The sequence below is a fragment of the Accipiter gentilis genome, chromosome 5 (genome assembly GCF_929443795.1).
Source record: "Accipiter gentilis chromosome 5, bAccGen1.1, whole genome shotgun sequence".
NCBI classification, from domain to species: domain Eukaryota; kingdom Metazoa; phylum Chordata; class Aves; order Accipitriformes; family Accipitridae; genus Astur; species Astur gentilis.
The window spans coordinates 32,408,892-32,436,773 of record NC_064884.1 but is presented as its reverse complement, the minus strand read 5'-3'; the positions used below and the strand labels follow the sequence as shown (position 1 = coordinate 32,436,773).

Below are 27,882 nucleotides of genomic sequence, written 5' to 3'. Positions count from 1 at the left end.
CATAGCTCAAATTTTGGAGAATAAGAACAGGTAGGTGGATACAAATCATACATTTAAGGAAAGAAAGAAAAAAAAAGAAGGAAAAAGCAGGACTAAGTGCTACCAAACCTACCCGTCTTCCCTCTAGAAATTTAAGAGCTGTGCCAATGTTGGCAACCCAGTGAATTCTCTTCAGCTGACGTCCCTGCTCACAAGGCTGAAAGAGAAAGAACAGTGTAAACTCTAATTAGATTTATGCCAGTTTGCCACAAAAAAATGAAGTTCCAGATTATTATAAATGCCTATGTACATACCATAGTCTGATTTAAATGTAAAAATGTTCCTTGGAACAGTCAAATTGTACCTTTGCGTATACCAAAAGGAAAGATTGACAGATATAGGGGATATAGATGTGATACTTCTAAGAAAGTTATATATGTCTTAATAACCTCAGGATGCAAGCCGTCGGCTTCAGCCCATAACTTCTCAAATCAGAGAACTAGTTTTCTTATGTAAAATAAACTAGTACTATTTTTATACACACATACACGTATATATGTATTTGAAAGAGGGCAACATTCTCTCAGTAAAATATTTTTGCCTGCAAAGGAGAAGTCAAGGTGATTGTTATTTTTAAAAATCAGTCTGCAGTGAAGACATTTTACCTAGAGGATTTTTATCAATACTTTCTAATACCTTCTTGCCGATTAAAAAACCCAACTATCACAAACCCTCATTGAACAATGAATTTCGCTGGACTTCAGACATGTAGGCTAAAAAAAGACAGGATTATTTGAATTAAATCAAGAACATATCCTAGGCTTCTAATACTCTACAGTGGAATTAAATTACCCACTGAATCTTATATTCTAATGCAAATATACAACTACTATAATTTAAATTCATGTTCATAGAGTGACAAATGGATCTAACAAAGGCCTGCTATAGATTCTAAAATTCCTCTTGCAGTTACTACAGAATATCATATTATGGTATACATAACCTTTAAATTAACCAGACGTTATTTTGGTCCTGTAATATCTCTTGCCTTTCACTAATTAATATAGGCAGGATACAATCCCGTGAATTTCATTATAACAGGTGTCATCATCAAAATTCTTTTCCTGTTTTAATACTTCTGTTTTGCCACAAGAGGGAGACTTTCTGTCTTAGACGAACAGAAACAGAAATAAGTGTATTTCAACAGAGCAGAAACACACCAGAAAGGATAGCTTTTTTTCCCATCTTACAGTAAAATCACTCTTGCAGTCTGAATTACTACCTAATTTGGGGTATCACCTGCAATCAAAACAGAGCTGAAATATGGAAAAAGAGGCAAAAGTGTGACACTTGCAAATTGCCTGCACGTGAGGGAACAGGTAACATCTGAACCCTAGAGCAAGCTGAATGACAGACTGTTGTTCTACTCCTTCAGATGCTGCTACCCGATCTGCAAGCTGCTTTGGAAAAAGTGAGAACCCCTGGTCTAAATCCTTTCATTTTTCTTCTACATCACATGCACAAAACCAGCCTGGCTCCCAAAAGACAGCCTATTTGCCGTGTGCACACTGTAGCCCCTTGGCTGTGAAAAAGCCATTTGGCCTCACTTAAGGTTCTTCACAGTAGCAAAGCAGCTGTCAAGGTAAATGGATATAACCCCAAGAAATTTGAGGGGCTCGCTTTTTTTTTTTTTTTTTCCAGAGAGAAAGCTGTAAATTTAACAAGAAAAGACTGACATTATTTCTTCAAGGTGTATAAAAATAGCCTGCAGTTTAGACCTTGTTTGTGTCATAGTAGTAACACCCAGATGAACTACAAAGACTAATACAAATAAGCAATTTTTTATGAATTACTAAGACAAAATTAATATAAAATACATAAAATCAAGAATGCCAGTCTGTAATAATCTTTTTTTAGTTTTGTTTTGTAACAAAATAGTCCACTCTGTGAATAAACTTACTTTGCTATGCAGCAGCCAGGTTTTTTACTGTATTCAAATATAGAGTCATACTATCCTAGAGAAGTTATGCAGCTACTTTGTATATTCAGATGGAAGGAAGTTCTTACCAGCTTCTGCCCTGAAAGAACCTCCAAAAGGGCAATTAGCATTACCCCATCTTTGATATCTTCAAACAGATCATTCACCAGCATGGGAGGATTGCGCTGAAAAGGAAGAAGACTTCAGATATTATAAATGCTCACAAGCATTACATCCTACCTCTTTTCCTTTTGAACAGAAGCACAAAGAGTGGCTGGTCCCCTTCTTTATGTTTTATAATGTTTAATATTAATGTATCATTTAACCATTGCTTTGCCACCATATTGTTTAACTATTGAACATTTCTGGCGCAAGACTGTACTGCTAGATGCTTTCTGCCACTAATGATACAATGGAAAAAACTCCTGCTCCCTAAAACAAGAAAAGAAACACACCAACAACTGCCTATGAGTCCATAAAATACACACAACTTACAGATGTACTATTACAGTCAAATTTCAATCTATCAGCCTATTTTGCCTAGTGTTAAGTCTGTCACAGAAATTTCACTCTCTCAGTCAAGCAATACAAGGAGCTGTATGAAGGAAAGATCCCTAAAGCAGCGTAGCTGGTTGAGCAATGCTGCTACTTTCTCACAGCTGACAGTTGTTACACTAAGCTGCTGTATTTTCTTTCCTCTCCTCCAGGCCTTGCAGGCTTCCAGTGTTAGCACTGTGTCAGCTTCTACTTAAGACAAATTGCTTAGCATATGTCTTTACATTCGCAAACACAACAACGATAATACTGAAAAATATGTAAACAGATGATGTTTTTGGAATTTTGATTAACAAGGTCACGTCATTAAACTCCATTTTCTTAAAAACATTCCAGTTTGTGGAACTATGGCTCTCAGCTTGTCAGTATTTCAATGATCACAAAACGTCTCTTAGAAACAAAAAGCTGAAACTTGGTCCAGCTGAAATAAATGAAATAAACACCCTCTAGATTCCATGAGCTTGTCAGCATTCATATACCCACTAATTAACACAATACTAATATTCATACCTGCTCATTCATTAAAATGACAATCAGACTACAAAATTCTTGAAATTACTTTAGGTTTAATAATTTACTTTTGGGGTACTTCTGAAAAAAAAGATGCTTGTACAACAACTTGATCTATTACTTCTGTTCTATACAAACATAGATTCGAAAAGATGAACTTAACAAATGAAACATTGCTCTTGAAAAGGTAAAAATGCTACAGCAAATCAGGAGAAAGGAAAGGTTTCTAGCTCCCAAAATCAAAACATCCTGCCTTCATTGTTCAGCTTGGATGAACTAATATTTCAATGAGACATAATTTTGGCATAAGGTGGAAAAAGAACTCCTCTGCTGAAAGCAGACTTCATCTGAGATTTGACGTGCTCTAATAGCCACAATAATAGAGTCTATTTTCTCATGTATATAAAATAAAACAGCATTACAACTCATTATGAGGGTATACTTAATCATAGCTCTTTCTTATTTCCTAGCAATTCAATAGATAATGGATCACGTTCTTCCTTAATATAACACCAAAGAAATCAACGGAGCAAACAGGTCACAGGAGATTAATTTGTCCTGGTCTTGCATGACAGACAGTTGACATAAAAGCAATTAATTTTCCTCAACTTCTATGTTATCATTTCCTGTTTGAAGTTCGAAGCAGCTTTGCTTTTATCAGTATGTGCTAAAATAATTCAGCAATAAAGACAAGAGGATTATATAGCAGCTTCCATCCTAATCCAACAGGAGGTAAAGGCCTAAAAAATCTCACCACCTACCTAAATGCCCCAGTAGTGAGGTTTGTCTCTTGAAATTCACTCTACAGTAATGAAGAGAGACAGGTTCTTATTGATGGTAATTTAGGATACCTGTAGATTGAAGGGTAAGTAAGATTTACAGTGACCTGTAACCCTGGTGCCCATAACATGCCTGTCAGACAACCTGTTTGAGCACAACACAGCTCCCTCCCAGCTTGAGCAGTTTGGTATCCTTAGTCTCAAATCAGGCTACAGGCCAGAATTTGCCTCATCCCAACACGAAGTAAAAAAATCATGTGGCATGCATACGCAAACCAAGGCTGGGAAGTACCTCTGATTTCCACAGTGCATAGCTTCATACTGTAGATATAAACTCTGATCGCCTATGTCAAGCTCTTGCTCCGAACCACCCCTCACTGGTCACTCCTCACTGACAGTAGTTACAAAACCCAGATTTGCACTCTAAATGAGACATGGTGCTATGGTAAGACAGTAAACGTATCCCTGAAGTCATCATCCAAATAAATTAACACCTACAGTACTTTCCTTCCGACATGAATTGAATATTGATTTGGGGAAAACTAGGGGAAGTATGAGAAAGCATTGAATAAGATGAGAAGCAACAAAGAAACCATCAAATGACTTACACCAAAGTTAATAAAAGACCTGCTGCTCTGAAGTGTGAGAATCACAATTGTCCATAAATTAGCAGGCTGAAATGTACTTTTTGTCACTGGAAGGTTGCGTAATTACAAACACTGCCAGTGTTTAGCAGCACACACCTTAGCACCAATAAAACAGGAACAGAAAGCAGATACAACAGCTGTATCACAAGATCTCCTGTATGAGATTCCTCTAATATGGAAAACTAGTTAATTATACAGATTGCCAAAAATGTTTTGCATATTACGCTTTACAATACAATGTTTTTCATTACCCTGAAGATGTTAACACCTAATTACAAGGAAGTAAGACCGTCATTGTGTTTCATAAATATATATTTTTTTTTTTACTACTCTGGGCAAATAGCGTAGAATTTACCCTATTATCATGACTCCAGTCTCTCTTCAGAAGTATGAAATGAGTTATATTAGTGGCATATATAGATGAATAGATTCTTCTTTTACATAAGGATTCCATAGATACCAATCTCATTCTCCATGTCGATACAATTCAGGAAGGTATACATATACTAGGGATACTGAGAAGTTCATATACCCTTATTTATTGTATATGGACCATTGCACAGGATGGCTCAAGCTACTTGACTGTTTTTCCAGGCAGATCCTCTACTGAGATTAACAAAACATCTTCTGTTGGAATGGATAAATACCTACTCCTTGGTTGCATGTATAATGTCAAATGAAATGAAAGGAGAATGTGAAGCTGTACACTGCTTACTTATTAGCCTGCAGAGAAGAAAGTTTGGGTTTTTTTAAAAGCTGTATTCAGTTAAAATCTATTGAATACTTTTTTATTCTAAAGGCTCAACAGGATTTAGCACCTATTCACTTAGTTGCCTTAATGCACTGCCAAAATATTAACTGTAAATCAGTAAAAGCAGGGAACGAAAACTAACTTAAAATTTTGTAATCTTGAAAATATTGAATGTACTCCAGATTTTGGCTTTTTGCATGTAAATATATAGCTCTAGCAATGCAATCAACAGCAATGATCCTAACAGACTGTATTTTCAGTATTGGAAAGCCTGTGCAAAGAATTTAATGAAGGCATTTTTAAACCAGGAAAAAAGAACATTTAAAAAGTATATGAAGTAACCTCTCAGAATCCTGTAATATTAAAGAAAAGCTGCTATTTATGAAGTTCTTGAAAAAAATTCTTTGTGGGAACTCAGAAAATACTGCAATGAACAACTGGACATTAAGTCTGCAACTTGTCAGGTCTACACTAAAATTTCAGATGCCTTAGTATTTGATTTTGTTTTTTCCTCAGCTTCTTCAAGAAAGCAAAATAATGCTAATGATGCTACATAATGCATTGCACGTATTCTATTAAACACTCATTTATTGCAGTATGTGCAATCACAGTAGTGTAGTTTATAGTAACAATGACATTTCGAAACGGTCATGTCACAAAGAGGGAGGCACACTCAGTACAAGTAAATTCATGTGCTCTGTAGGAGGAATATGAATTAATTGGGAATGAATCTTAAAGGTTAGTGAACCAGATTTTTCCTGTATTAAATATTTATTTAAATAACTGTATTTAGATTTGATCACAAATGGAAATTGATGAGGAAACGCTTTGCATAAACTTATTGCTCCTACAAACTTATCTAATCTGCTGCACTGTTCAGGAAATATTCTGAATTATTTAAGGAACTGAAAATCGGTACACATGAAAAGTATTTGACTGACAAGCCTCAAAAAAAGAGATTTATAATAGACCTGCAATCTCTAGACATTCCTTCCCTGACACAGTAAAATAAGTTCTGTAAAATCCAAACCTCAGCTATGGAGCCAAAATACATTTGCTAAGCTTCACTCTTCTATTCCAACACTTTTTCTTGCATTTCATCTCTCATCTGCAACTTTGCTACAGGAATCTTTTCCTCACACACCATACTTAACTTTTGTAATCAATAAATCATACTATACAAACAACAGTATCTGCATCATAATGAATGCCAATGCAAACATTGGAAACTACCTTTGCTACATTAATTTTCAAATAATGTTTCAAAAACTGCTGAAAAATGTGTGAAAACCTATCCACATGCATAAACAAGAACAACAAATCTGTGTAAATACTGAATTTGTTTCTTCAGGGAAATACATGTGGGAACGGGAAGGAGAACATGAAATTTCAGAGTTACTCTGTAATAGCTGGCCCATTTCTCTGCCCCAATTTAATCCCTAAATCTTTAAGCACATAGGTTTTCATGTTCCTTGCTGTTAATGACTATTTTTATGACTAAAGTCTAAGGGACTCAGCCCTAAGTTTTACATTATTAGTTTCATCACAAAAATTAATTTAGCTTTCACTAACATTAGAAGTTACATGCAATAACAGTGAAAACATACAGTGACTGCTGAAGCAGAAAACTGCCAGCCAGATTTTCCTCATCATGCAGTCAAGATGGACACTAGGTTAAATTTTTGTGTCAGTGACTAAGATACTGGAAGCCTCTGTTTTCCCATTTGAAAAAGACAAAACAACACAGAATTACCTAGTTCATTGACGAAAATTGGTGAGGTTCTTATATGAAGACCAAGTTACATTCTAAAACAAACTACTATCGCTGACAGCACTGTATGTGAGAGTTGTGAATCTTTATATACGCATTTCTTTTTCTCCTTCCTTTGCTATAAAACATATCAGTTTGCAATTTCAAAAGCCTAAATGTAATGTTTAATGCCCAGGTTTAATTCAGCATTATGAAAACATTGCATAAGTATAATTAAAAAATTTCACCCATTCTTAGTTTTATTTTTATTTGATATCCATCCTCTGCTTTTGTTTGTTCATGTGTGCATCCTTTTAATGGAAATACAAAATGAATAATAATTTCTTTCAGTATGTATTTGTTGTTTACTCTGTTTGGTGAGTTTACAACAATACTTTGGTGGGTACAAATACTGAAGTTATCCCTACAACTGAGAACAAAGATGTTATTTGATTGGGTTAAACCAATTTACGGTCTGTGTTCCAAAGCTTTGAAACTACTGTTTCCCAACACTTTTACCAAAGATGACAAAGGCAATAAAAGGTGTACACATCTGATGTTTTACAAAGAAGCATGTTTTTCATCTTTACTCATCTAATCCACTATCTAAAAAAATGGCATAGGCAATGAAATGAAACGCATTTAAGTAATTGCTGTTCTGAATGGATTTAATATTCCTTTTTGAAATATTTGGTGCAAAGTTGTTTTGTGTTTTAAACTTTGACTTTGAAAAGATGCCTCAAAAGATACTTAGAAGCATATTCAAATTATTTCTATGTCTTTGAAGGCTGAGACTGAGAGGAGAGGGCCAGTTCTATAGCCTTAAAGAAATATGAATAAATAACATGCAATTAAAAAACTTCTTGTCCTGTTACACATGCATATCTGATTATCATTAGTAGAACTGCACAGATGCACAAAAATTAAACTGGATGGCCAGAAGACAGATCACATTCATTTGGTAGATTGTGACCCAATTTCTGCAAGTAAGTGGCAGAGAAAAGAGAGTATTTCCAGTTGCTGAGTCTCACCAGATTCCCACATCAGAATCACAGAACGGATTCAGCTGGCATTAGGGAGACAGCAGAGGGATAGATGCAGCCTAGTGCTAACAGCTGACCCAAAATGAGGCTGCATTACACTACCTGCTGGTTATCATACTTGCAGCTCTTTCCTCTGTGTTCTTCCCCTGTGGGACATTGCCCTATGGATAAGGGCACAGCTTGTGCTAGAGCTGTTTCACCCCAATCTTTCTTTGAGTTGTCCCATAATTAGCTGATGTCAAGTCCTTTACCCATCTTCTGCTTGTGGAAGAACATACCTTTGAATTAGGAAACATAGTTCTAAAAAGGTAGCATCCTATTGTAAGAGCAAGAGAGAATAAAAAACGTGTACCTCCCTCCTACTCCCTTTCATAAAGTTCAAATCATAGAATTATAGAAACAGTTAGGTTGGAAAAGACCTTTAAGATCATCCAGTCCAACTGTAAACCTAACACTGGCAAGTCTACCACTAAACCATGTCCCTAAGTGCCACATCTGCTTCTTTTAAATGCTTCCAGGGATGGTGACTCGATCACTTCCCTGGACAGCCTGTTCCAGTGCTTGATAAGCCTTTCAGTGAAGAAATTTCACCAGTATTCTCCTTTTGTCTACGTGTTTTGTTCATTCTTATTTATTTGAATCCATATTCTCAAACCCGTTATTAACTTTACAGTTAAAAAGCCAAAAATTGATTTTCTTCTTCTGCTTGATGGACTTAACTTAGTTATTGACTTGGTTTCTGTTTCAATTGGAGTGTAACTTTTTAGAAGAAAAGCATACAAGATTTTAAAGATTAGCAGTGAAGAATCTTTCACTCAGCAAACCCTGACAAACTATCACATCCTGCTTTATATTCTCAAATTATTAATTGTTCTTGGTTCTACCTAACACAATCAAATCACTTCTGCATTTCCATTCATTTCAAATCACTACCCTTCACAATGTCAGAAACTGGTCTTTTTTTTTTAACCCTCCTTTGCTCTACTCAACCAAGACAGTATAAGGATGAAAACTCTACCTTAGTAAAGTTTCCTTTCCTTTGCAATCAGTAAACCCATCTATCAAATTGCTGCAGTGAAACCCCATCAATCTTTGCTTAAGAAACCTTTTTTTTTTTTTTGACGTTTCATGCAGTTACTCACCAGCACTTTTTCAAAAACATTCAAACTCATTCATGATGGACTATTTCTCCAGGTAGCCACGGTGTTAGAGTTACAGATACTTTAGTTATAGTTTTTAGGTTTTTTCTTATTTCCTTCTATTACTTTTTCCATTAATAATTTTACTAGATTAGTAAAAATGGCAACTCTTAAACCTTCCTCCAAAAATTAAAGAATCCCGCAGTTTTACAAGAGTAGCTGAGAAACAGAGAGCCAATTTGAAGTGAAGTAACTGTTAATTTTGAATCCTGTATATGTTGAGTAAAATTCAGCACAGTAAGTCTGGATTGCATTTTGGACTACATTGTAAACTGCAATCTGGCAACTGGCATATACATACACACAAAGTAAGGGAGCAGAAAAAGGCTACACCTTTGAAAAAAGTAACTCTGTAAATTCAGCAGTAATTATGTGGGTAACCCTTACAAGTTCCTGTGGTGGGTTGAGCTGCTCTCTCGCTCCCCCTTCTCAACAGGACAGGGGAAGTAAACAAGATGGAGCAGCTTGTTGGGTTGAGATAAAGACAGGGGAATCACATACTAGTTGCCGTCACAGGCAAAATGGGCTCTTCTTGGGAAAACTAATTTATTTCCAATTAAAATAGATTTGGATGGTGAGAAAGACAGACAAAATTGAAAACATTTTCCCCTCACCTACCCCTTTTTGCTCCAGTTTCAATTTCACTCCCAGCTCCTCCCTCCCCCAAAGGCACAGGAGGACGAGGAATAGGGGTTGTGGTCAGTCCATAACAGCTTCTCTCTGCCGCTGCTTCCTCCTCACACTCATCCCCTGCTCCAGCGTGGGGTCCCTCCCGTGGGATACAGTCTTTCAGGAGAAACCTGCTCCTGCGTGGGCTTCTCTCCACAGGCTGCAGTTCTTGTCAGGAGCCTGCTCCAGCGTGGGCTCTCCAGCGGCCTCAGGGGAGTCCCTGCTCGGCTGCCTGGGGCACGTCCTCCTCCACTCCTGCTCTCGCCTGGGTGTCTGCAGGCTGCTTCTCACACTTTTCCCCTCGCTTCACGCTGCCTGTGCAGCATTTTGCCCTTTCTCTAATACACTTTCCCAGAGGCACCACCAGCTTGGCTGAGGGGCTCGGCCACGTCCTGCAGTGGGCCCGCTGAAGCCGGCTGGAACCGGCTGGAACCGGCCTCTCCCCACAGAGGCCGCCCTGCAGCCCCCCGTTACCAACACCTCAACACCTGCAGCCAGTCCGGTCCTACCTCTCCTTCCATATTATTTAACCCCAGTGTAACTTCACTGGCTTTAACAGACACAGGCCCAAATGCATGTACTGCTGTTTCTCTGCTATCGCTGAGAGGCCAGCGCTTCACAGTGTTCTTCGCTAGGTACCGTTTTGGCAGGTGCTCCACGTTTTATTGGGTTTAAAGACGAGAGCAGAATGCAGACAGTGCTGCCTAAAAGTGGGTCTCCTTCCAGGATTTTTCCTTGTCACATTTCAAAGGCCTCCAGACACGGGAATCTTACAGCTTTCTTGTTTCTATTGAAATAATAAAACCCGCAACAATCTTTTACAAGCATCAAATAACCTAAATATCAAATTTCTGGGTTACAATTTGGAACATGAATGTGTGGGGAGTCCTGCGCATTTCACAGACGCATCAGTGTTTCCTACAGCTGTGAAGAACTCAGAAAACGTATTTCCACACTTGCAAAAAACACAACTAACAAAGATTTAAAAGCTTAAGCTTTAAAATCTTAAAAATTTGAATGGCATGGGTCATTTCTTTTCTGTTGAGTCTAATCTCTCTGATCTATAAACAGTGCTTCTCCTGTGGCAGCATAACAGCATAAATAGGAAGCAAAGCCAGCTAATCTATACATCTGACTTAGGCAGTGACACAAACTTGCTGAAAGCCATCGATAAAAGTATAATAGAAACAACTTTCCTGTTAAAGGGTGAATTAACACAAACCAATTACTACAGGGTAGCTCAGGTAGCTAAAAGTGAGGGCTGTGGCTGGTTAACTGCTTGGTTTGAATGTATGTGATTAGCCTTTACAATATCACACCCATTAAAGAAATACATGCCTAGATCACAGAAGTCAAAAGGTTTACCGGAGCCCTCATGGCCCAAAGGAACTAGCACCACAGGTAGCATTCACAACTCTCAATCCAGAACAAAATTTCTTAACGGAGCTGCCACCACAACTTTCCCTCTTCCCAAGGATTAGTTAGTTATTACTAGGAAATTATATCATTACATACACACATACATATACCTAACAATATGTACACATATCTGCTTGTCAATTATTATCGGATATTACTGATCAATTATTAACGACACAATACAATGAGAAAATAGAAGAACATGAAATAAGAGTTCTTTTTCTCTTCTGACACATGTTCACAGCCCTCTTTGTTAACACTTTAGCAAATACGGAATGCCCTTCCATCTCAGTTGAAGTAAATGGAACATACATACAGTGCTTAATTTCTCTGCTGCACGGGGACCTTTTCCAAATTATTTCAAAGAGAACAGGGGGACAGACGACATTCCCAGTGAGGATCCACTGTGAAGAAGTCCCGAAGATAACCTTGTTCTTGCAGCTGAATTTTACAATGCCAGTGCAGTTCATTTCACAGTAAATTCCTCAATTACATTCCTCAGTAATGTAAATAAATGCTGTTGCTCTTCCACACAATCTCATTAGACCAAATCACACGATAGAGCATTATATGGGCTTCCTGCTTTGGTCTGTTCATTTTTGAGGGCGTTATTAGCCAATTCCTTACAAAGAAGCTAAAACAGTGCTGTTGCAGCTATTCCTTGCTCAATTTTCAAGTTCATTAATCTTCATGATTTAAAAATGTGCATTTTAAAGAGCACCTCTGTTGTTTAAATATTTTAATTTAGTGGACCAATTGATAACCATGGTTAGAGCTGTGCTGTGTGAAAACTCTGGGAAATGCCAAATTAAATCTCACTGCTTATGTTGTCAGATAAAGTTGGTACCTGTTGTAGCTTAATACTTTTAAAATTGTGTGTAAATCACTGTCTGTATTCTGCTAAAACCAAAATTGGAGTTTTAGGTTGTAAGAAGAAGCAACGATAGTTTCATGATAAATCCAAAGATGTATCAGATAATTAATTCGGCACTGGATTCACAAAGCTCTATTTATGTTTTTAACCAGTTCAGGATACCTCTATCAAACTACACAACAACTGACTCAAGTTTTATTCAAATACACTGCATGTAATAAGGTTAATATTTCGGTTTCACAGAATGCAGTTTCAAATATTTCCTCTGGCTGAAATAACAGCTACTGTGCTACCTGTCAGTTTTGGCCAAAGGAGCTGGGTGGTTGCCTGCAGGTGCCACTCACACTGCTGCAGCTGACCACTATAATGCTAAAAAGGATTCATCCTCTATGGTGTACAGATAATGGGGATCTCTTTTTAAGTTTATGCCGTTCCACTCAGACAATCTGATATGTTCTATACTCCAGAGCCTGTATAGGCATAGATAAAAAGGTTTGATTTTAAAAAAAAATAAATTTTGAAGCCATATATTACCTTAGCCAGATGAGTATTGATCCATTTTGTGAAAGTCCTTTTCTGCACTGACTCTTGCTCATCTGAGAAAAAAAGGAAATCAGTTTGATTAGACATTGCTGATTACTTTTGGATTTACATGATGGAAGAATGGTATTCCCTATTGACAACAAATGCATTCTGCATTTGCCAGAAATGCCACTGTATTTTCTTGAGACAGTTAATTTTGCCTCTAACTACCCATAACAAAAACTTCATATTCTTACAATAATGCTCTGATACTTGACTATTTGAAGTTTCACAGCAAAGTTCAAGTCTTAATGAATCAATGACCAGCAAGACACCATTTCAAATCTGAGTGCCAAAATAAATTTGACTTCTAAGTCCATACTATGTTTACCCAAGGTCTGAGCACCTAGAACTTCTCTGTACATTTTAACTAGAATCCACGTCTCTCACAGTCAAGTTGCTTTTATGCAGAAAGTCAGGTAGGGACTTGGAAAAAATACTCTTAGCATGTATATTTGAAAATGTTTAGAATGTTGAATTAAAGATTTGAAATTGCATTATTAAGCTTATTGGTCCTCTGGGAGATCCGGCCAGGGAGGAGCCATTAGCTAGGCCACGCAGTTTCTATACTGGTACTTACTACCTCCCTTAGTCCTGTCTTGAAGCACTTGTCTGATTTATAGTGAATTTCACTCATTCTCACATAGTCCCTCAGGGACTGTTGCCAGCTGCATAGACAAAAATAGCTCCTGAATGAGCTCCTCCAACTTCAGCAGCCAGGGTCATGGCTGCAGAGGGAAGAGAATCACAGCGCCATAACCAATCCACAAAGTCCTGTCCCTTCCTTGTGGGGAATCAGTTTTAACACATGGAATAATTTCACAACAGGGGCATTCAAGTACTTATGTTGGAGATTTTTCTTTCAAAAATAAAAGGAAATACCTGTCTCACTGAAAAAAAAAATCATGTTATTACCATCATCAGTTCTGAATGAGCCCCTTCATCTCTCTACAGAAAATCCAAATAAATAAAATTACTGTTAAATATTTACTTCGTATAAGAACACACACATGTCCCAAAACCTGCAGATGGAAAATCTAATTTTAGTTACTGCCTTTGCTACTGACTTGTGCAGCACTGAATAGTTATTTGATCTCTTTCACATCTGTAAAATTAAAAGGGAATATTCTTTATTCCCCTTTAAAGTTCTGGAATAGATAACTACTAATTTTGATGCATGACTAATAAGCAGCTCCCTGATTTACACTCATGCAATGCTGCTCCACAACGAGCGTACATAAAGACACAAATTACCACACAAAATTCATCAGGCAAAATGTTATCTTAAGTGGGACAACAATGGCTCCCCAACCACGTACAAGCTCCCAAAAGTGTTTGTGCATTATGAGTCGGGGATATTTTCTTTACATATAAGTGATATCTCAACATACAAGAAATACCAGAGGAAAAAAAGATACATATCCTTTCCAGCATCTATTGCTAAATCAGCACACTTCATAGCTAAGAAAATAATTTTGCATTCTTTATTTTCCTTTTGTTCGATTTCGTTTGGCAGGCTGTCTTATATAATTTTTAAAACATTTATTACATTCTCAGAATCTACTTGTTGCACTGACAGGCAAGTTATGAAAAATATCACTCAAAATACTGCACCATGCTTCATTCAGCACTGACTATTTTTGGCAGGGGGTGTCTTGATGTTAGATGTGACAATTGTTTCTGCATTCCGGAAAATGCAGTCTGGAAAACAGACTTCTTGCTGTATGGTTTCTAACCACAAACAAGATGTTTCCCTTGTGACATACAGTAAATGTCAGCTGTGCTTGGACAAGCAATTACATATACAGGTAGCCCAGTTAATTTCAATGGAAGTACTTGCACACCTGAATTGGGTTGTTTTTGAGTAGGTGTGGGGATGGAGATGGAGCACAGACAGAATCAGTCCAGCTCTGGCTTCATTCACACCTCTGTAACTTAAAATTCCCCAGCAACCCTGATACAACAACAGTATCCCAAAAGAAAAGAATTGGGCCTTTAGAAGTCAAATTTCTGATCAAAGAAATGCATGAAAATGATTCCCTAATTTGTAGTTCCAATGCAACTTGGCAATTTAAGAAACAGCCTTCTAACAACAACTGGAAATCAGAGAACCAGCTCCCAGCTTTTAAACATTTACCTGCAGAAGATATTCTCAGTTTCAGTCATATCAACAAACAGCAGAAATAGCCTTTCAAAATAATCTGTTTCAAGGGAATATATGTGAGCAATATATTCTTTATGAGCACAACAGCAACTACTAATAATAAAGTTTCTGGGGTTTAGCATTTATTTTGTATAGGCTTAAAAGGAACGGATTTTACCACTGTAAAACCTATGTCTAAACATAACACAAGTAGTGCATTGATTTTACAAATTCCATTATAAATATGCTTTTTACAAATTTCCCTGGAAGCAAATGTGTTATTTTCATTGAACCGATGTAATTTTTCTGCAGAGGTACTATTTATCTATACCCACAAGACGCATGTGTCACACAGTTTCTCATGCTCCCTCCACTTGCAAGGACTGTCAGCTCCTTATTTGCACCACTTACCCTGCCGGTACTGAAAGAACCCAGGAAGCAGATTTAACGACGTAGCATTTCTGCCACCAGCACCTTTGTAGCGAGCCATAAGCACTGCTGCTGCTGCTGCTGCTGTTGCTGCTGAGGCTGCTACTCCTGCCTCCTGTAGTGTGCAGTGTTTCTTTAGAACACAGGCAGAAGTAATTTTTCAAGAGCAATCTGATTTTCTTCCTTCACTGGAAATGCAGGCCTCTTACACACATCCCTCCACCTGCTCTTACCGGAGAATTCACATGAAGCCAAACCTTAAAAACATCTTTATATATTCTTGTAGAGACACAACAGCCAGACAAAGCCAGCTGTATTGGAACTAGCAGTTCTGCTGGTCTCACTGCCATCATCCTTCTCCACTGTTTTCCTGTGGAAAGATTTTATTATCCGAGCATCAGCCAATCCGCTAGCAGAAGCCTCTGATGTCAAGAGCCTGAATAATTCATCCAGGGACTGGGACAACCCAACTACACTGCCGATATCCTAAAGCAGCAAGATGTGTGGCTGCAAAAAGCGATGCCGTCTTCTCACCAGTGCTTTTGTAATATACTGCTCAGTAAGCATAAAAATGGCTGAATGGCATAGCCCTTCTCTAGGTTGTCATACATACAAAGGAAAGCAGCTTTTAAAAGCAACCACTTGTGCTCATCACTGCATACTCTATTTAGATATGAATGTCCTTCAGCTTTGCAACTGAAACAGTGAAGTGGAAGAAATAGTAAGCAATGAATCCGAACAGACACGTACACCACTTAGCTTTAATAATATATTTGAACTGTTTTACAAGAAGGATGAACCGTATGTAAGGATGCACAGAATTTTTGGAGTGCACCTAGATCAGCCTGAAACATACTCAAATTTCTGATAATACGCAGTACTTTCTATTTCATTAAATCACAGCACCAGAGCATTTGAACAGACTTTGTTTTGCTCTGGTAAAAAGAAGGCAGTTACAAAACACTATGTGTGGAGATGCACACGCTCCTCACCCACAGGGGCCAACAGAGTAGTACACACTATTGGAATGAGAACAAAAGGCCCACTTTTATTATGCCATTTCAGTAAATGTATTGTTATAGAGGTTGAATTCTAATTTCTGTTTTAGTAGAACACAATGTCTCTGATAGGATGATTCTGCATCTGAAAGAAACAGTGCAAGAAAGTTTTGTTTTATTTAACCATATGTCTTCCTTTAATTGGCTAGAAACAGCTACGTATTTTTGCAAACCTTTTCTCTACTAAAGCACCACCATCAGACTGCATTTTTAGGTCGATTAGGAAAAAAAGATGAATGTAATTGGATATATTTACTTAAAAACATTTAGAACAAATTATTTTGAAAGATGAACAAAACCAACCATGAATCTTCAGACAGTTATGAATATGCTGATGAAATATTCATCATGAATACATATTGTAATGACTACTATCATGCATATCATGTAGCTACATACAGAGACAGAGTAGCGGCATGCTTTCTAGCAGAGGTTTTCTAGAAACAGGCTTCCTAAGCAGCACAGTCCCTGCCTGCTGGCTGTGGCAGCAGCCCCTCCGCAGCTGCAGAGTTCCACGTGCCACAGGTGTGCGGCATACAGCAGCAGATCCCACATCCAGCACCTCTTGCCTCAGGTGCGTGGGGACTGGATGGTGGGAAGGCGGCTGCAGCGCAGGGTTGCAAATACACGGTTCTGCTGCAAGGTGACACGAGGAGTCGTCTCACGCACTGAGTGAGAGACACCACAGAGCCAAGTTCACACATGCCTAAGAAAAGCACCTTGATTGATTCTCAGTGACCTAATATTGTGGAGATCTGGTTTGTTTCTTACTTTATTGCAATTCACTTCCAGTTGCTCACAGCTCCTCATTTTCAGCCTCCTTGTTTTCTTCGGTTTTGATGGCTCTGTCCTAAAACCATCGAGGACCTTTTTTGTTTTGTTTTGTTTTGTTTTTCAGGTCTTTGGCACCTTTAGGAATACTGCTAAACCAACCTGGAAGTGCAGAAAAGTGTGCCAAACCAGCTGCAATGCTTCAAGATGTCACTTGAGAAGACAACACAGCACAGAAAGTGGCAAACAGCACCCTGCTAGGAAATTTTGTTTGGTCAGCAATATGGCATAAATTCTCTAAAGCTTTCAATAAGGTATCTTATATAGCAATTTCCATCTTCATTAAGGACATTCTTAACTTAAAGCAGCTGTAGAAAAGCTTGCAGAGTCACAGTAATAATATGGAGACTCTAATTATGAAAAGGAGCAATATTTTAAGCTACAGAGTTTAATCAACACCTCCGTAACAGATGGATTACCCCATTCAGGAGTACTGCACAGAGGCAATGCAGGCTCATTTCTTTTCCTTTAAGTTTCCAGTTCATGTTTTTTTATGGGACAATGCCAGGATGGTTTTGCTTTTTAAACAAACAACAAACAAACAAAAAGTTTTGGTGGTAGCTCTAAAGCTAATATATTGTTTGTAAGTTGCTAAGTTTAATAGTTACACTATATGAAGAAACAAAGGATGAGGAAGCTATGGGCAGTGGGAGCAAAGTAAGAAAAAGGGAAAAATTGACTTCAGCAGTCACTGCAATGCAGTTGACAACAAGACTTAGCAGTGCTGATACAAAGAACAGGAACATATTTTTAAATGCCTCATGCATTTACAACTTTTCCATTTTTTATATTTTGAGGAGAAATACAGGATTTGACAAAGTATGGCGTTTGGATATAGGCCTCTACTGAATGCATTTTATCAGAGACAATAAGACAGTCCCACTAACAGATCTGTTATCTAAATTTCCAAACTTTGAGATCTAGGTGCACACATGAGCCGTAGCCGGCTCCAGCACTGAGCACCACTGCTCCCCATCAGTTTTAGCAGAAAGGAAATCCATGCACAAGGCCCAGAAGGCACCAAGTCATCCTTGGCCAAAACCCTACCAGGGAAAAGGATGGGGATCAGCTCTCTGGGGTTCACACCAGCATACACCATTGTTCAAGCTAGAGGTAACCTTAGTATGGTGGTTTGGAGGCCAAAGGTTTTATGTCATTTGGAAGAGTGGAAGTAGACAAAAATCCCTGTGTACTGATGGAATAGTTACAGGAAACTGAAGTGTGGAAAAGCAGCCTCACAGCTGCAGAAACACTGCCTGCTATGCAGCATGTTGCTGGACAGCAATTGGCATGCTGCTGAGAACTTTCTGCTGTTACTGTCTGAAATGTATTTACAAAGTATATATTTTGATTTTACGCATTTCTTATTTATTCCCTTCATTTCTAAGACAGAGAAGGTGCCTATCCAGCCACTAGTTAGAATGACATACAGAATGATTCAATTTATCACACAAAGAAGCTTGCATTTTAAATAATACATGAGTATAACGAAATACAAACCAAACAAATCAATGGCTCTTCTTTTCTTAGTTAATTTATTCTTATACAAGCACATTCACTAGTCAGTCTCTCTGGAAGCACTTGTGGACTGTGCAAGCAGTTTAAATTTTTGAAACCTGGAAATCCAGCACCAGAGAGAGTGTTTTAACTCGGGCTGTTGGCTCCAACTTAGGCTGTCACAGAATATGTTTATACTGCGGGAACTGGGGGACTTCCAGTCCTTAAACATAAGGTCATGCCCTGTTGTGCCCATGTTCACACATGCACATGTCAAATGTTTGTGCTGTATCCAGACACACATCATCCCCCACTTTTTGTGCTCTGGTTTCCACAGGAAGGAACAGAGCATGAACAGAGCACAGTGCACTGAAATAATCTTGATCCTTAGAAGTTAGGACATACTCTGGACATAACTGTACTGCCCATAGCTGCCCTTCATGTTGATCAGAAGGGCTTCCCTCAGCATTGGAGAAATAATGAGAACAGTATGATTTCTGCAGTGGATTGGAAGATTTGCCCAAAATGTCATTTTTATGACTTTGTGCATCTTTCCTGTGCCCAGTCCTTGCAGCATACTTGCTCCCATTTTGTGGTTTGAGTAACTAAAAAAAAGAACCGTGATTAAATTCTTCTGCTCCATATTTTGCCTGGATGGGCTGCATTTTGTTCTTCTCCACACGTAGAAGCAGAATGTCGTCAGAACTAATTAATGAATGTATTTGCATTTTATGTTTACTCATTTCTGCTTGTGCTGCTGCACTACTATTATTCCCATCATCTCCACTAACTTAATGTGATGTTGTCTTAATCACCATGTGGCTGTAAATATATTACTTACTTTCATAGTATCTGCACCCAACTGAATACAGTCAGAAATGAAAAGAACACCTATTAGAAAACTATTATGACCTCAATTAATTTTTAAAAGCAATATTCTGAAGATGATCTTAACTAAAATCAGGATACTCAACATTTGAGATGATTATGTGCAATTCACACTTCTACAGGTGTCTGTTTATTCACCAGTCTGGCATGGGTGACAGTGAACTTAGTTTTCACATGCATATATCTTTTTCTGGACCAATGCACAAAGTGAAAACAGCTTGATACAACTGATCGGACTCAACTTGGCATTTGTTCTCTTAATTACTTATTTTCCTTAATTGTATACTTAAAGAGATGGTTTAGATGGTGACAAATCAGCTGGAAATCTAGAAAATCCAGTGAAGTTCATTAACAAGAATAACTATTATACATTAAACTCAAATTTCAATCCATCCACGCTAATAAATAGGCACACCAGTTTAAGAACAAATTTTTCATAAAGACTTAAAGATTTAAACATACCCTAATGAAAAACCATTCTCTTGCCTATAAACTCTGTATCTACTACAGTAGCATCTTCAATGACCATGATAAAAAAAATTATCTAAACAAATATTTGTCGTTTTTTTCAGTTCACTGCAGTTCTTCAGCTGACATCATGTGCCATTTACACATTTTGGAGCAATTCTTTCCATTGACGTGACAAGCTTGTGTATAATAACCTTTGTGTGTTGTTGGTCCACTCCCCTAGAGGTTTTTATAAAGTCAGATTGAACAAAACATGTCTTACTGAAAAGAAATTAATTTTTAACAGAAGTCAAAGACAAGCAGTACTTACACCAAATCATGTAAAGAAGGTCTTTAAAAATGTTGAAATCTATCCAGATCAGTACCAGTATGTCTACAAGTATCTTTGTGAGTTAGGGCTTTAAGTAGGCATTCTACAGTCAAGAAGGATACTTAACATGCAGTTACACAAAAAACATGAGATCAGATTGAAGGTAGCATATGTCTGAAAATTGAAAGTGTAGGCTCCAATTCCATCTTTTACTCCCTGTATGGCACATACATGACCTCCTAAAACAATGAAAAGTTTTGTTTTCCTGCAGCCAGCCATGTCTGGTGGGCAAATCACTGTAACAGTTATCATTGATTTTAAGTAGATTTGCTAATATTACATGACATTAATAGGACAGTTGGCAACATTAAGCACTACAACCTGGAAAGACTTTGTGCAAGAACGTTTGAATTTGAATGTTTAATTTTTCTATTTAATAAGGCACAGAAATTTAAATGCACTGCACCAAATGCACTGCATGGAACAAATTTCTACTACCAATGGTAAGATCACTATTTTTCTATGCCTACAGTGAGTTCAACAGCCTAAAAGCAGTGGAGAAAATTTGCCTCCGACATAGAAAAGCTCAGAAGCTACTGAAATAAATCAAAACTAATGGAGGCATACAAGGCATGCGCTGTCCAAGAGATTAAATCAGGATGTAGCGGTGCAGCATCTGCAATTTATACATAAATCTGTGCAGAAAACTTAAATACACATAATGATTCTGTCTTACAGAAAAGACATTCTACAACTGTATCTCAGTTCTGTTTATATCCAAGGTCAGTGAAATGACAATGGTTTACTAAATGTTTAGAAAAACATAGAAAACTATTCTGTGGAAAGTCTGGGCGGTTTTACTCTTGAGATCATTTTACTATAGTTACATTTACTATAGCTACATGTTACATATTGTAGACATGAAGCTCTATGAAAGTCTACCTAAGGGAAAGAATGCAATTACTGTTTTTGAAAGTTTGGAAGCATGATAATTTTAAATACATTTAGAATTAAATTATGAATTCTTTACTCACATATTCAGTTACTTTGAACTCAATAGGTTTAGTATTAGAAGTAAATAAAAGGGCTAAGTACTTAAAGGGTGGCTACGAGAGGCTCTCTTCACAAGGAGCAACATGGAGAAGATAATGGGCAATGAGTACAAGTCGCACTGGGAGAGGTTTCATCCTGATATAAGAAATAAATTTTTTACAGTGAGAGCAATCATTCACTGGAACAACTTCCTCAAGGACGTGGTAGAGTCCCCATCACTGGAGGTTTTCAAGAAGCAATTGAACAGAATGCTACATAATCTCATCTAGGCTCCCTTTCCCACACAAAATTAGACCAGATGATCTTTTGAGGTCCCTTCTAGCCTGACGTGTTCTTTGGCTCTATGAGTTTATGAAAAACTGTTCTGTAAGAAATGTGCTATGTAACTTAAAACAGTTATAAGAATTTCTCATTATATTTATGAAATTATACACGTGCTCAAATATTTTCCAACTCAGGTTCAAACCAGGACCTTACAAATTAATTAGTCTTCCAAGTGTGAATGATAATAAAACAAAATTACATATGAGCACATATAAGAACTCAGTTCTGGGGGAAATGATAACTCCTGTGCTTCATTGTTCCTTGAATTAAAAAAAAGGAAAGGAAGGCGGCCGGGGGGGGGGGGGGGGGGGGGGGGGTAGGGAGAGATATCTAGCATATGCTGCTGAAACAAATTAATACTTAAATAGTTCCAGAAACAGAATGATGGCTGGCATCTATGGAGGTGCTGAAAAGATGTTAGGAATGAAGAACTGGGTACAAGATGTATGTGCACCCATCTTTCCAACAGGGGTCTTGTACAAATATAACATGGCCTTAGATCATATGGTTATTCCTCTCAGAGCCACAACCATTTGCTTTTTCTGAACGCCAGCCTTCACAAAAGACTTGAATCTACTTTGGCACATTCACGATGGTTTCATTCCTTCATCTAATTTCCTTTGTTTTCCTAAGTGTCTCCAAACAGACAACCACTCACTTAAAAAATTATACCACTGCTATCATCTTTATGAAGTAATACATGACAAATTCTGCCACTTTTACACTGAGCAGTACCTAACTCAGAGAGTTCTCCCACTATCTACCACTGAAACAACTCACAAAGCAAGTTACTGTGCAGGTAGAGAAGTCAAGAACAAGGCTACTTTGATGAAGAAGCTTCCTTAAATACTGATGCAAGTAGGATAAAAGGTTGGAGTTCCTCAAAGACTAAGTCTAAGTCTTTAATATTTTCAACCATGATTTTGGTAGGAAAATCACAACAGTGCTTATAAAGTTTACCAATGACTCATATTTGGGAAACGTTATTCCAATGGAATCAGAGTATCTTAAAAATAAAAGAAAGTAAACTGACTTAAGACTGGAAACAGATTACTAAACAGCTCAAAATGCAAGGCTACATACTCAGGGAGTAACATGAATTTCTGCTGTGAGGTGGAAACTCACTATATAGAAACCAAACTAGAGGAAGACACGCTTTTTTAGTTCTGCTACCGGAGTGATGTAAGCCACTAAGTGTGACAAAAAGCAAATGGAATCTTATGATGCTATCAGGTAAGATATAATCAGCTGAAGCGGAGAATAAAAAATATTGTCCCAGACACAATAAGCACACATATGGAGTATTATACAGAGTTCTGGCAACCCATGTTCAAAAAATGTGAGCATCTGGAATAGATACTGAGATTAATAGGCTGGAGAGCCAGTGTAAGAGAAAATTAAAACTGTATAGATTGCTTACTCTCAGAAAGACTGTAACTGCACTCTGCAAATATTAGAGAAAGCAATGAGCACCAGAAAAGGAAAAACCTCTTTAAATTAAAAGCCATGCAAAAGCACCAGAGCAGAAGGCCGTGATGGGATAGGGATACATTTAAGCTGGAGTTAGAGGAACATTTTCACCCTTAAGAACTACGCTCTGAAGCGATCTCCCAGGACTCCAACACCATTTTATTGGTGTGGTAGCCTATAAAGGCAGATAATAGATGAATTAGAAGACTTTTCCCCTCCTATATTCTAATGTGTCCTGTACACCTACCACAAAAATACCAACTTCCAAAGGAGGTGGAATTATCTATGCAAAAGTAGCACTGTGAGTATGGGAAAAGTACACATTATGTCACTCTTCACTCTGTGGCTGAATCTGTCCCCCTGTACTGGGTACCACATGGAACAGGTACACCTACACTTTTCTGATGACAAAATGAGTCCTTTAAAGTACGATTTTAGGCCTTATCACACAGTGTCCCAGTTTACCCCAAAATCAATTGAACAGAAGAAAGGCAAAACCAAACCAAAACAAATTAAAAAAGCAGCATAATTATGGAAGTGAAAAGTTAACATTGTTACTACGAAGTATTAACAATATTCTGTGCTAAAATGATACTAATATTACAATGTAATGTGAAGCATACAGATCTTGCTGGTGAAAATTATATTTGAAAACCAGAAGCTGAAAAATCTAGGCCCACTGCTGTTTAATATCATCTGCAAATTTTTATACTATTCACTGTAAATTAATTACTGCTTGAGTCCATCTGTGGGAATCAAATACCACAGATAAAATTATTTTTCCCTACATACTTAAAGACACATTCTGTAGATGTGAATTGGTAAAATTTAGTTGGTTTAAACCGAGTTACATCAACTGCTGTCAGCATTATTTTACTGCGCTCACCCAGAGACAAAAAATTATATTTCTGTACTTTAATGTGGAATAAAAATTGTGAAATCTTATGTATTTGTATAGGATTTGATATGAATAAACAATGAAAGACAAATAAACCACACTCAGAACTGTGAAGTGCTCAGTCCCTAGCTGAGTACTTTTTCCTCTCAAGTGTAGAAACTTAGGGTATCAATTTCATCATCTTGGACAAAAGCAAGATTCCAGTTAACCTTGCAGAATCACAAAGGTTGGAAGGGACCTCTGGAGGTCATCTGGTCCAACTGCCCTTCTCACGCAGGGCCACCTACAGCCAGCTGCCCAGGACCATGTCCAGGTGGCTTTTGTATATCTCCAAGGATGGAGACTCCACAACCTCTCTGGGCAACTTGTCTCAGTGTTCAGTCACTCTCACAGTGAAAAAGCGTTTCCTGAAGTTCAGAGGGAACCTCCTGTGTTTCAGTTTGTGCCCATTGTCTCTGGTCCTGTCACTGGGCACCACTGATAAGAGCCTGGCTCTGTCCTCTTTGCACCCTCCCTTCAGGTATTTATACACATTGATAAGACCCCCTGAGCCTCCTTTTCTCCAAGTTGAACAGCCCCAGCTCTCTCAGCCTCTCTTCATAGAAGACATGCTCCAGTCCCTTCAGCCTTGAGGTCCTTCGTTAGACTCTCTCCAGTATGTCCATGTCTCTTGGACAGCCCAGAACTGGACACAGTGCTCAAGGGGTGGCCTCACCAGCAATGAGTAGAGGGGAAGGATCACCTCCCTTGACCTGCTGGCAATGCTTTGTCGAATGCAGCTGAGGCTATCATCAGCTTTCTTTGCAGCAATGGCATGTTGTGGGCTTGTGTTGCTATTTAATATTCCAAGGTTTCATAAGCCTGACAAAACGGGGACTAAGTATCAGTTTCTTATGAGGGTTCTACATGGGATCTCATAATCAATTCCTTTATTTTAGCAGGATTTTTAGCATGCTGTTCATAAGTTCAGAGTATTCACCAATAATGCTAGTAAACATTTTTGTTTATAGTAACAAATCTAGTAATAATCCTAACACTAATAAAAAGACTAGAACAAAGCAACAGAACAGCTCAAATTCAGTAAGAAACAAACATAGACATGGTAATAAGATTAAAATAACACTAACTTTTTGGCACCAAATTATATACCCTGCTATGTTGTACAATAAAAAAAGCACACCACAGACAGCTGTCCAACAAACACCAGGCAGCAATTTGAGATGCTAACTATCCAAAAGTGAGGGATTTTCAAGGAAGTAAAATTAGGCAATATCCTGAATATGAACTAAGGTTTCCCTGCAGCAACAGTTACTTTTGTGATCCTCATTCTTGCAGTCTCTGTGGTCTCAGTGTTACATGAGCATCTTGGAAAAAAGTGCACTGCTTTGACTACCTAGTCTGATAAAGCCCATTCACCATCAATGAGTTCTTTTCATGAAAGCTGCATAGGATCAATCATTTAGAACTTCAACCACTGTCATGCTCAAGTTAAACATCCAAATACCCCACTAAAGACATCTAATTACCTGAACATTCAGGGAGCCCTCAAAGTGATAAGAATTATTGCCTATTTTCAGTTCAGCCAGCCAAAGGTAAAAGAGGCTGCTAAAACTTCAAGACAAACTGGTGAGCTACAAAGTGAAGTTCTATTAGGATTTGTTTCAGTGAAAACTTGATTCCTACCGACAATTCTATTATGGTAACTAAGGACCGTCAAGGCCTGGAAGGCTGTATAATTGCTCAGCCATGGAAAGATAAAGGGAACTAGTAAAGAAACTATCTGATAAAGAACTACAAACAGTGAAGAAATATAAACAAGATTATGATTTACTGCAAGCAATGCTTTAACAAGCCAATGGAAATAAAATTATTTTTTGTCTATTCATCTACAAGCTATTTGTGATGCAAAGAGTCTTAATTTTAGATTGGCCACTTCTTCACTTTTTTCTCAATGCATGAATGAATAAATAGGAACTTCGGAGTTATACATTTGGCAAGAAGCAGAGCTCTGGCTTTCTCTGCAAAAATCTATCCTAATTTGTCCAAATTACAAGCCTTTTAAATTCTCACATACCCTTGAATTTTAGCACTTAGAATCTCCAACAGCCCACCTTCGTAACATTGACAAAGCACTAAGCAGACTGCACATGTACTGTTCCCACAAACAGTGGCTGAACATGCTTCAGGTAAGGGAGCATGGGGCAAAAATCAATCTTTACTGCCCATAATTGCTTCAGCTCTAAGTAATCTCAGAAAGAAACTCTTCTGCATGCTCAGCATCTATCCCCACTTTCCTTGCCATCCCCATGATGGCAGCTAGATGTAGCTCTCTGTTTCAGACACAGAAGGGACAAAAGCTGGGTTAAAGAGAGGAATCTAAGGAAAAGAAGAAAAGTGTGAATTATCTAGAGAGCATGTAGCCAGAAGGTGGGAAAAAAACTCTGACTGGCAGCTGGAAAAGTGAAAGAAACAGGCAGAATCTGCTCATGCTATAGAACATCTATCCTGGAACATATGATGCTATTATCATTGTCAAGACAACTCACAGAAGTTACATATGCCAGATGTAATTGTGTCTTTACAAACTTCATTTTCTCCCCTTCTACACATGTGTTAAGATCAGTCTTTAATTGCACAACCACACAGGTTTTATCCAAATGCTGCCTACCATTTTTGGTGCATAAATGGAAAATGGTCAATAAATAAGTTGGGGTTTTTTGTATTGTTTACAATTTCACCCTCCGCATCAGACCTAATGATTAAGCATGTGACTTTGCAGTTCTTGTACTATTTCTGTAACATTGCTTCTCTATGATACAAAAATCCTATGAAAAATAATAGGGGTGGGGTGGGGATGAGGGTGTGTAATTAAGTCCATCAAAAAACACACACAAAAAAATAATCCCTAAAGCCAAACTCTTTTGAAGAGAAAATGTAAAAGAAGACTGGTTAATAATGTTCATGCAAACAATTTCATCAGCTGAAAACAAATCTTAGGAATGATGGACTTGATCATACATCAAAATCAGAGTCTGTTCTCTGAATATCATTCCACCCCAAAATCCTAGGATGTAAGCTGATAATCAACACTATGTATCTTCACTTACAAGTTTCATTCATTCATGTACTATACCAGTTTATTCAATGGAACTGCATTGATCTGAATGGAATGACTCTGGCATAAAACTGGACATTGTTCAAATTAAAATGTACCTGTCTAGGCATTCAATGCCTAGTATTTTTAAATGTGATGTGGCATGCCTCTGTAAAACACCACAGCAAGCAATTTGAAATAAAAAGTAGATCAAAACAGTATTGTCACTACTGTGTTTGCCTTAAACAGTCCTTTCTGTAGTAGCAAATCACAGACACCACCGTGCAGGTAACAGAATATTTGTAGCAACTACATCACTTAAAAGGACACAAAGGAAACCTCGGCCATCATGTTAGAATGATGAAGTCCCTAGTCTTGTTGTAGGGCAGCAGCAGTAGTACCAGTGCCCTGGGAGAGGGAAAGCAGCCTCCCACCCACCTCTGCCCTTACCAGCTCAGCAGAAATCGAGCGTAAGGAGTTCAGGGGGACAGTCGCACAGCAAAGTGTGGGGTTTCTGGGGAATGCTGCCATGAAGGGAAAGGCAGCGGTGGCCTACAAGCAAATAATCCTCATCATCCCTAACAGCCAGGGACAAGCAAGACTTTACTTCAAGCATTTATGATACGTGGGGGCTGCCCTTTAGACAGAAGCAAGATGCCAAGTGTGTGTAGTGACAATTATTTT

The 27,882-nt window shown here is 38.0% G+C and overlaps 1 protein-coding gene across 18 annotated transcripts in view; it reads right to left on the bottom strand.

Annotated features, from left to right (window-relative positions):
• Window positions 1–27,882, bottom strand: part of SYNE1 (spectrin repeat containing nuclear envelope protein 1) — a 318,475-nt gene that overhangs the window by 248,006 nt on the left and 42,587 nt on the right. For 11 of the 18 annotated variants that reach the window (XM_049801237.1, XM_049801245.1, XM_049801238.1 and 8 more), the window contains exons 1-4: window positions 15,290–15,368; window positions 12,688–12,749; window positions 2,047–2,142; window positions 113–196 (exon numbers count right to left, since the gene is read on the bottom strand). In XM_049801237.1, coding sequence (XP_049657194.1) covers window positions 113–196; window positions 2,047–2,142; window positions 12,688–12,749; window positions 15,290–15,368 — 321 coding nt within the window. Of the gene's footprint in view, window positions 1–112; window positions 197–2,046; window positions 2,143–12,687; window positions 12,750–15,289; window positions 15,369–27,882 lie in introns of those variants that run through there. The other 7 variants (XM_049801239.1, XM_049801241.1, XM_049801249.1 and 4 more) reach the window with 1 other exon arrangement.